Here is an 11,622-nt window from a genome sequence, read left to right as displayed (position 1 = left end):
AAACATTCTAGCACGAAACTTTTGTAGATGTCATACTTTGTACGCCAAATTAAGAAATGGTGAAATTATAGTGGAATTTAAAGTGCATATACATTGGATGTGTAATTATTTTCCATCATGATTTCATAATACTGAATAATATTAAATTAGGTAAAATGGAATGAACCTTGGACTTTAGTATGAATCAAGATACAAAATATCAGTCAACGGAATTGATGAAGGGTCTTTGGACCAAGGAAGACTGAAATTATTTAGCCACATACTTGAACACATTCTATTGCTAATCATCACTAATATAGTCCTAATGAGATCACTAATCTGTCAAGTTTTACCTTTTTTTTCTTCATTTTTTTACTTGTGGGTATGCGTGGTGCATGTGAGAGTCTAGATAGAAATGAAAATTCTTAATGAAGCTGGTTAATTAATCATAGGAACGAAACAAACAAATCAATATGAACAAAACAAAAAAAATACAAATTTCAAAAAAGAAAGAGCCAATAATTACATGGCCCTCCCTCTTCATAGAATATAACAGCATCTAAGAAAAAGCGTTTGTGTGCATCCAAACACAACAGAAAAGGTCTCTTTTACCAACTAAGAAAATCAATAATACACCAGCAGAAGCTTTTCTAACCCCGAAAAGTTAAATAAATATACAAAACAAAGTGCATAAACCCCCATTCCCCACACCTTATACACCATCATAAAGTAGAATAAACTATACTTATCATAAGTGGTAAGAAATTATATTCTTTAAATAAATTGTTTTGAATGAGGGTCTTGAATTTGAAAAAAGTATACTCGTCATATGTATATATACTGATATTTACTCACGATTTTTAACAGGAATTGATAACCGTTTTCAATGCCAGATACTTCGAAACAATATCATTTACTTAAAAAGAAAAAAAAAATGACAAATGTTGATGATGAGTGAAGCTTCTACGCGCTTTTGGAGCGACTGAATCCTAACCAGAATTGACAATAAACCAACCCTCTGACGCCACAATCTACCACACTCAGCCACTACAAACTGCATGTGGGTCTAAACTTTAAATACTTTAACCACACTTAACTCTCAACCTTCTCTTTCTAATTACGTCTTCACTCTTCACCTTCACACATTCTAATACCACACTCTCTCTCAAGACCAACACCACCATTATTTCTCTCTTTCTCTTTCATGCGTTATCGCAAACACATGGAGCTCACCACCTAGTTCAACTTCAAACCCGTCGAAACTCCCTCACCCACCAAGAAAAAGCCACGACCCATTTCACCAACCTCCATCTCCTCCAACCCCATCAAGCCAAAACCAGTGTTTTCTTCCATGGCCCTCGAGACCTGGCTCATCAGAGTGAAAACGGCCTTGTCGCAGAGGAAACCCTTGTTCTCTTCGTCGAAGCCGAAACGCGTGGCCGTTTTGTCGTTCGAGATCGCGAACGTGATGTCGAAGCTCCTCCACCTATGGCAGTCCCTCTCCGACGCCAGCGTCGTTCGCCTCCGAAACGACGCCGTCGCGCTCGAGGGCGTGCGGAAGCTCATTTCGAACGACGAGTCGTTCCTTCTCAGCCTCGCCGTGGCCGAGTTCGCCGACTCGCTCCGACTCGTCGCCGACTCGGTCTCCCGACTCAGCGAAAACTGCCACGACCCCTCCCTCCGATCCTTCCACCGAGTCTTCACCGAGTTCGCCAACTCGGGCCTCGACCCGCATAGTTGGACCCTCGCAACCCCCAAAGACATCGAAACCAAACACCGAAAGTTGCAACATTACGTGACTCTCACGGCAACGCTCCACAAAGAAATCGACGCGCTCACGCTCCTCGAAAGCGCGTTCAAAAAAGCACTTCTCAGCAACACTGACACGAAAAAACTCCACGACCTTCAGCAGAAGATCTTCTGGCAGAAGCAAGAGGTGAAGAATCTAAAAGAAAGATCCCTTTGGAACAAAAGCTTCGATTCCGTTGTTTTATTGCTAGCAAGGTTCGTTTTTGCCGTTTTAGCGAGGATTAAGGTTGTCTTCGGAATCGGACACAGTAGTGTCCCCTTTTTGTCGCGTAGTTTGTCTTCCGTTTATCCCTCCGATCATCAAAACCCTATTTCCAATTCTTGCTCCTCCGTTTCCGGGCCGTTGAAAAGATCCAAACTTGGGGAGGAAAATGAAGATTTGGGAAGTGGATTCTTTGAGTCAAATTGCAAGGTGTTAAAGTTGAAGAAAGATGGTGAAGGTGAAGGTGAAAGTGAGAGTTTGGGTGCTTCAGGTTTGGCTTTGCACTATGCGAACTTGGTGATGGTGTTGGAGAAGATGATAAAGTCACCCCAGTTGGTAGGGTTGGATGCAAGGGATGATTTGTATGGGATGTTGCCAAGTAGCATAAGGGCATGTTTGAGGGGAAGGTTGAGAGGGGTGGGGTTGTCTGCATGTGATGATCATGTGTTGGCTGGGGAGTGGAGGGAAGCATTGGGGAGGATTTTGGGGTGGTTGGGACCTTTGGCACATAACATGATCAAGTGGCAGAGTGAGAGGAGCTATGAGCAGCAGAATAGTTTGGTGCCAAAGACCAATGTGTTGTTGTTGCAGACTTTGTTCTTTGCTAACAAGGAGAAGACAGAAGCTGCCATCACTGAGCTGCTTGTGGGGTTGAACTATGTTTGGAGATTTGAGAGGGAAATGACAGCTAAGGCATTGTTTGAATGTACCAAATTTAATGGCTTGTTAAGCTTGCACAAACCCAGTTAAGGACATGGGTTTCTACATTCATTTTGCTTTTGCCTTTTTTTCTGTTTTTTTTTTTTAAAAAAAAAAACCATCATGATCAAGGTTTTAAAAAATGGTCCATGACTACGATTTTGGTCACAACATTAATGATGTATTTAAAAACTAGTATCTGGAGAGTTGTTATTATGTTTGTGTATTGAAATCTGAAAAATACTCTATTCAAGGTTGTTTAAATGGATTTCCAAACATAGAGAGGATTTTCGAATCACCACAGTTGCAATTTTGGATGCGTCATTTCCAGTGAGATTAAGGATCTTGATTTCCATCCGCATTAAGAATTGTGACAAAATTGTAACTGCGACTGCAATTTAAAACTTTGATGATGATCTTTCTGGTGCCTCGATGAGGGTTCTAAACTTCTAATTTTGTCTCTATGAATTTTATGGTTGTTGATTTTAGGTAGTTAGTTGAGGAAAGTTTTCAGATCCTTGAGGTTTGGTTTTGCTTCTAACCCGGGTCTGTATATATTGTATGTAAATGGTATATGAATTTTGAGTAAAAATTCCAAGAAATGCATGGGCTTTCATTATTCATATATATACCATCCATAATCATGTGAAAATATTCCTACAGTTTCTGTCATAATTAATTTTATCATCAACTGCTACTTAGTGGGGTTTTAGCAAATTATTAATATAGGTTTTTTTTTGGCTTTACCAATAGTGCCAGATTCAACTCTTTGTTGTTCATGTGATGAGTAATAAACTTCTTATTATAAATTATAATCAATCCTTCCAAATCTTGATGGCGTTAATTTCATTAAACATTCATTGTGGAGCGGAATCAATACTATTAATGAAACTTACTCTTAAATACTGGAAGGCCATTTTTCTACATATCTCAGTGAGGAGGAGACATAAATTAAGTTTAATCGTAGTAACAAGTGTATATCTCTTATCCAAATTATAAGCAATAAAATAGGATTTTTCTTCTTCTAATTATAAGTAATAATCAATAATTTTTAAAGTTATTTAAGGTTTTTTTTTATACACTTTATTTATAATTAATTTTATTTTTTATGCATTCACTTATAATTAACTTTAAGGGGATATTTAAAATGGGAGAAGTTATTTCATATCCAGGAATCATATTCTTTGAAATAGCTAAAATATGTTTAGTTTCACATAAAAGTTTATTGAAATATTCATACATGATTTTCATAAATTAGATATTTTTATGTTTGATTTTATAAATATTTTTTACAAAACTATCGTTTAATCATTATATATTACAAATATGATATTAAACTATTTTAAAAAATTGAAAATTATTAAAATTATTTAAATACAAAATTTAATAAAAATAAAAATAATAAAATGTTACATTATAATTAAGAAGAAAAAAATATATTATTTTATTTCATTAAAAAAAGTTTAAAAGTGTTATGATATTTTTAAAAGATTGAGAAAGAGAAAGAGAAATAGAAGAAAAGGTAGAGATATTATTATTTTAAAAATGGATACTATGATATTTTTATACATAAATGTTTTTTTTAACTCGAAAAAATTGGATTCATTTTCCTTTATAAGAATATTTTTGTGAAAAAGTGAGATAAAATAATTTTCAAAAAATTATATTTGTAAGAATAATTTTTTAAATAACTGTTATATGAAAAATTAAGACTCTTACTTTAATATTTTCAGGAATGTAAAAACATTTCTCGTACAAAGTGTTCTCTAAATATAACAATTACTTAAAATAAATAATATATTTAAAATAAAATTAATTAAAAACAATTATATTAAATTATTTTTTATCTTAATAATTTATTCTATATTACTTATAATTAATAATTAAGATTGGAAACAATACTAAATTCAAAGGAATTCGTCGACTTAAGTCTTCACTTAATTTTATAAATGTAAGTTCCTTATAAATGTAATTTAAGCATGTAATATGTTTTTCTTACTTTAAACATGCACATTATCTTCTCTCCCTAAGATTCTCTCTACCAAAAAAGTATATGAAATATAATATCAAAATATTCTGTTATGAATTATTTAAATTAATATATCTTTTCTCCCTAAAATTCTCTCTACCAAAATAGTATATGGAATATAATATCAAAATATTCTATTGATGAATTATTTTAATTACTATGTATAAAGAGTCTTTGGATGTAACAATCAAGACTACTCCTCAGAGTAGCTTAATCTCTTAATACATTAACATATGTCGTTAACTAATTAAAATAAATCACTATTAATATATCACTTAAAATGATTAAAATAATTATTACAAAAATGGTAATCCTATCACATGATAATTTATAAATGTGATAAAAAAAATTACATCATCGGTATATTTTATTGAATTCTTAAGTTATTTTAGAATTATGTACTAGTAATTAATATGCTCATTAAAAAAATATGAATGTCAAATTTCATTTATCTAAATAAATATTAATTAAATTAATAGTTCTCATTAGCACTTTTCCTTTTTTCTACATTCAACATTAGAGATCCAAAGGATATTGATAATTGAACTACAAGTCAATTGACAAAACTAGCAAGAATCAAGTTAGTTAAGGTTATTTTTCTTTGCGGAATTTTTTGTTGCCATTTTCGTTTGTTTTAATTTCTTCTTTCTTGTGTTGTACCCAATAAAATTATAGTCTAATCCTTCTCTTTTCCTATCACATACACAAACTCAAGAGTGTTATAAGGAAGGTTGGAGAAAATTAAACCCAATCCTTTTATTGCATTTATTTTAAAGTCACATATACATTTTGTATCTATGATTCCCAGCCCCCATTGTTTTCATCTCTTACTTTTTCGTAATTTTTAAAAATTAACTAGCATAAATACAAAACATATGTAACTTTTTTAAATAAATCTAATAGAAAGATTGGGTTTAATTTTCTCATACCTACCTTATAAAACTCTTGAAGTGGACATTCGGATGTGCGATAGGAATGAAATTGGAATTTCTGGATTATAACATAATTTTATTGGCTAAAGAAACTTTGTTCAGAGCCAAATCAAGCCACCCCAGCACTGATAGAGAGTCGATAAGACCTTTATTTGAAGGCTTCTAGTTACTTATTTACCACAAAGACGTTAATTTGAAAGAAAACAAGTTATGAAGGGACAAATGGGGTAATCACCACACATCCAATAATATTGTTAAGGCAGTGGGCTCTAATTAATTATTTGATTAAATTATATAATAACATCTAAAGAGGACAAAATCCAATTTTTTGCCATCAACTTGTTCATATCCATTGTTATTTTTTTAGTTTCCTTTGCTCTCTTTTCTTCATCTTTTTCTGGATTTTCCTTTTACTAGCAAACACAGCTCACATTTACAAATAACAAGTGGTCCAATTAATTCAAGTTTCCAATAAATGTGACCCCCTTTTTCAAATTTATAACTCTTAGGCCCTACTGAACATCATTATTTGTATTTCTTTATTATTTAACTTACGGAGGAAGAGATGAGAATATTGAGCCCCACCTTCTCAATCTATCTCTTCTACATGTTCCTTTAAAAAAGAGAAAAAGAAATATTATTCTTTCTCTTTATTTGGTCACTCTTGAGTAGTTAATCAAAATAAAGATGGCACACCGCTTTATTCAAAGTTTCACCAAATTTTCTTTTTCTCTTTGTGTAAATAAGGCGTTTTAAATTTAATATGATTAAGTGAAAAAGAAAAAAAAAATAAAGACCAATGTCTAAGTAGTTTTAAACTCAATTTTCTTAAATAAGATTTTTATTTAATAAAAATGATCAATTGGATTTCCAACAAATTAATTATTAAAAAAATAATTCATATCAATAATATCTATAATCTATTTTATAAAAAGAAATAGTCTGATTTGGTATAGATATTTTCTAGACGATTTTACTCTTTAATTTTTAAATAATGAAAAAAATTAAAAATTAATTATATTTATAAATACAAAACTTGAACTTGAGATCTTGAAATTTAAAAATTAAATACATCATCAATTAATTTAATAAATACTTATAATTCTTATATACTTTTATTAAATAAAATATAGAGGCATGAAATGTTTCGACCTTAATTATTAATATTAGCAAAAGGATACCTTATTTTAGTGTCCATATTTTTTTTTTTTCTCTTTTACTCCTTAACTAATTTGTTTAACTATTATATTACACACTTTCATAATTTTATCATTTTTATTTTATTTTTTTATGACAAAGCACAGAGTAACTCACCTTTACTAGTAATTATAAAAAAAATAAAAATAAAGAAAACTTTTTTTTTTCATCTTGTGATCTATAAGAAGTGACTTTCAAGAATTTGAGCGTTGTTGCCCCCATCCCCATGTGGTGGTGACAGCTTAGTTGAAGTGGGCCAAAACATGATTGGATATGAAATGGCAACTGCAAAACCAGTCCAAAGAATTGTAGAATCCAAGTTGGAAGGCCTTTTAACGTATATGTAACACCATCAACAATCCATATATATATATATATATATATATATATATATAATTTGTTTCGTTTTAAATTTATATTTTCTGTACAAAGCTGTATCACTTGTATCATCATTTATTTATTTATATTAGAAATTCAAATTCAATTCAGTTCAAATTTTAGTTACAAACAATTCCTCTTCATTTAAGCGATAATATATATCACATATTTTTATAATACATTAAAACACTAAATTGAATTGCACTCATCTACTATCGGATTCATGCTTTTTAATTTAGAGAACCATTCATAATTTTGTAATTTTTAGTAAATTTTAATCAACAAAAAATATGTTAAAAGAAATTGTTAAACAGTGTAGTTTTTTTTTTTTTTTTTACATAATTAAACAGTACGTATTAGTAGCACTCCATATTTTTATTAAATATTTCTAATTCCCTAAATAAGGGTATGATTCATTAACTTTATTATCTTTTTATAATTTTATGTAATATTTGAATTTGAAATTGAGACTTATACAAATCCTAATTAACCACCGATATACAATGAACTATGGTCTCAAATTTCTTTCATTTGCTGGCTTTCTCCATCTTATTTCACAAGAATTTACGTAACAAGTTTAATTACTCATTGACACCAGTGAGCAATGGCCAAAATTCCCTCTAAAGCTTCTCAATTCCCAGCTGCTCTCAGGGTTCTTGCAATTAATCATGACCCCACGGTTCTTGAATTCATTAAGCAGTTACATACATACACCATATTTAATTGACAAAAATTTAATTTTTTTTGTTAATGTATAGTTTCTATGTTGTGTGCAGTTGTTACATGCACCGCATATCCATTTGCTTTGAATCTTGTGAGGGAAAAAAGAGTTTGCATTGATTTGATGTCAACGCATGAAGTTAAGAAAGCTTTACGGTGTTTGGAGGAAAAATTTTAGAAATTTAAGAAATTTGAAAATTTTAAAATTTGAATTTTAAGACCCGTAAGTTTTTTCCCTCTCATTTTCCTTTCTTTCTCATTCCCTTTCTTGGTTGAATCATGGGTGTTGGTATTTGATTTAGAAGGTTGAGTTGGTGAAAAGTAAGGAAAGTAGCAAGATTATTGTTGGAGACTTCCTCCCCAAAGCATTTTCATTTTCTTCCTCTTCTTCATTCTCATAAGTTTGGAGCTCGGGGTTTCAATCTAATACGAGGTAAGGGAAGCTAAAACTCAAATCGTTGTATATTTTGGGTTGCATTTAGTTAGATCATCATTTAAGATGTGATTTGGGGCTGAGTAGTTGAAGTTGGGTAGGTTGCATATTATTTGGGATTGTGGTATTCTTGAATGAGTTGGGTAAAAATGGGTGATCATGAAGTTTGTGCATGCATGTTGAAATTTATGTGGTTTCTGAGTTGCTTAAACGAATATAATAGTAATCATGGGTGTAGATCATGTTTAGAGGGAAGATTGGTGAAGAGAAGGTGAGGTAAAAATGAAGTGGTAGAAACCCGTAGCCATGCCCGTGGTTCATGGTAATAGCCATGGGATAAAAATGAAGTGGTAGAAACATGTAGTCATGGTCGTGGTTCATGGCCATAGCCATGGAGTAAAAATGAAGTGGAAAAAACCCGTAGTCATGGCCGTGGTTCATGGCTATAGCCATGGGATAAAAATGAAATGGCAAAGATCCATAGCTACGGTTGTAGTTCACGGCCGCAACTGTGGGAAGGAAACTGAACTGGCAGAAATCCAACGTAAAAGCGTTGATTTGAGTGCTGCAGAGGTGAGGGTAGATAACCAAATTTGGTATTGAAGTTTTCATGAAAGTTTTAACCTTGGATGTTAGCTTTCCAATGGCACTAGAATTACCCAAAAATGAGGTCTAGTACTCATCTGTGATCTTTTTAGTGAGTAAAGGTCAAGCTATCAGGATTAAGGCTGAGTGTTTCGGTTTTTAAAAGTTTTAATAAGGTAGATGATAAAGATAGGACTTGATGTCTTCATGAGAGTTGTAGGAAATCTTCTTATCTTTCATATGAGATAAGGATGAACAAAATAGGAGTAGTATAAATTCATATATGTTGTTTTATGTGAAGGTTGTCATTTCACAATAAGTGATTTGGTTAAGTTGAAAGTTGTTTTGGGTGCTTAAGTTAATTCACATTGTGTATGTTGAGTAAGTTGGCATGATAGATGAGTTGTATTATGTGTTGGATATGTTTTATGTTGTTGAGTTGTTTACAAGTTGTGTGTTGATCAATTATATGTTGAAAAGATGATATTGTTGAAACATGTTGAAATTAAGTTGTTAAAGTTGTTTTGTGTTGTGTGTTGACTACTTATATGTTGTGAAATATGATGAGATGATCTAGTTGAAAGTTGTGAAGTGCATGATGATAATGTTGTGAGTTGTGAGAAGCATGATGTGAGGTGCATAGATGTGTTGAGATTATTCAAAAGTTATTAATAGACTGTGTTGCTAAGTTGTTAGATGAGAGTTATATGTTGTTATAAAGTTGTATGTTGTACTATGTGTTGAAAATATATTACTTTGTGATGGTTGAACTGTAAATTGTGAGTTGAGCTATTGAGTTTTTGAGTTGACTATGTTGTTTAAAGTTAAAATGAGTTATAGTTGAGCTGATGAGATGATAATTATGTTGTTTAAAGTTGAAATGAGTTAATAGTTGAGCTAATGAGATGATAACTGTGTTGTTTAAAGTTAAAATGACTTGATAGTTGAGCTGATCAGATGATAATTGTGTTGTTGTGCTATGATGATGAGTTGTTGATCACTAAGATTAAAGGAGATGTTTTCAAAGTTGTTCACCCCATTGTGTGAATTGAGATAGTTGTGGTGCTCTAAGAGCCCAATTTGTTGGAAAACCCTCTTTGGAAAGTTGTCCTTGGAGTGGATGATGTATTGTTCTCCTCTAGGACTTAGTTGATCCCATGTGTGGGAAAGGTCGAGGCACACATGTATGAAGCAACTATGGTATAGGGGTTAAGTCAAGCTATACCAATAAGCAGCCAATTCGAGTAAAGTACGAAGTCGGAAACTTAGTTCTTAACCGAGTATCGGAGGATTGTAATATTTGGAGGATAATCATTAGGCTAATCCCATATGTGGCTTAGTTAAGCTAACTAATATCGTGGTAGGCCTAAACCCAATTGTCCTATCTTGACATCTAAGTGGCAAAGTATGAGAAATCATTTCCGTGTTGTGAATTTTTATCCAAATTTGTTATTTATCTAGCAAACCCAAAAAGGTTTTATTTTGTCGGTTCAGTAGGACCTAACCATTTACACTACTCACCCTATGTTGTAGGAGATCTTCGAGTTGAAATGTGTGACGATGCATATGTGTTGATACATTTTGAAGATGTAGTAAAGTTGTATGTTGTCTATGTATTGTGTGTTGTGAGATAAATAAGTTGTTATTATTGATAGTGATGTTGTCTTGCAGGTTGCTTTTATATTCATATGTTATACATTTCATATATATGAGTTGTTTATTTTTACTAGCTTACCCTTGCATGTTTTCATGTAGTTTGGACTACAATGATTATACGATGTATGAGAGCAGGGCAGTGATAGGTTGGTGTTTGCTGTGGAGGCCACTTAAATGGCAATAGTTGGAATAGATGATTCTATTTTATTTTGTAGACTACCTTAGTTGGAGTAGTATTTTTGGTTGACATTGTATATATTTTGTGGCTTGTTGAGCCACTACTGTTGGATGATTGTAGTTTTACTTATATTGTTGATAGTATACTATTTAGTATATATATATATATATATATTCAGTTGATTTTAGTTTTTTCTCCTTAATGTGACGGTCAAGGCGGATCATTACATGAATTATTTTGATTTTAATTCTTATCATATTTTAAATCTTTAATTTAGACAAGTCAATTCAAATTTTTTTAATTTTTAATTTTTAATTTTTATAGGATAATTTAATTTTTATTATGGATAAAATTGATTTTTTAAATACATATAGGGAAAAAAGTATTCATCCCTCTTAAATTACACCATTTTTGCAAATAGATTCTACAAACTTTAAATTTATTCTAATTGATCTTTAAACTTTGTCTTGTTAGCAAATAGACACTATAAACTTTAATTTTATTATAATTTATCATTAAACTTTATAATTCTTACAAATAAACACCTTGATTATAGTTTTATCTTAATTTTTTTTTTGTAAGTCTCTTGTATTACATTAAGATTAAATTACTAAGATAAAGAAATATCAATCATTTATTTATTTTAAATCACACTTATTTATTAATTTTTTTTGGCTACATATATATTTGCTTTATTTTCATATATATTAAAACACCATATAATTTAGAAGAAGAAAAATGAAATAAAGACTTCTTTTTATTATTTTTATCATTTTTTTTTCTAAACTCGTATTTTTATTATGTTTTGAAAAAAAATAATTGTAA

At 31.1% G+C, this 11,622-nt stretch overlaps 1 protein-coding gene across 1 annotated transcript; it reads left to right on the top strand.

Moving 5' to 3' along the window:
• The first annotated feature begins 953 nt into the window (after positions 1-953).
• On the top strand, positions 954-2,987 carry LOC109803156 (protein PSK SIMULATOR 1). The gene has a single exon (XM_020364608.3). The coding sequence runs from the start codon at positions 1,331-1,333 to the stop codon at positions 2,738-2,740; it is 1,410 nt and encodes a 469-aa protein (XP_020220197.1). The 5' UTR covers positions 954-1,330; the 3' UTR covers positions 2,741-2,987.
• Positions 2,988-11,622: the final 8,635 nt, after the last annotated feature.

Source organism: Cajanus cajan, chromosome 1, assembly GCF_000230855.2.
Source record: "Cajanus cajan strain Asha chromosome 1, NIPB_CcT2T_4, whole genome shotgun sequence".
In the NCBI taxonomy this organism is placed as follows: domain Eukaryota; kingdom Viridiplantae; phylum Streptophyta; class Magnoliopsida; order Fabales; family Fabaceae; genus Cajanus; species Cajanus cajan.
Note: the sequence above shows the minus strand (reverse complement) of the source record. Positions and strands in the feature narration are given on the sequence as shown.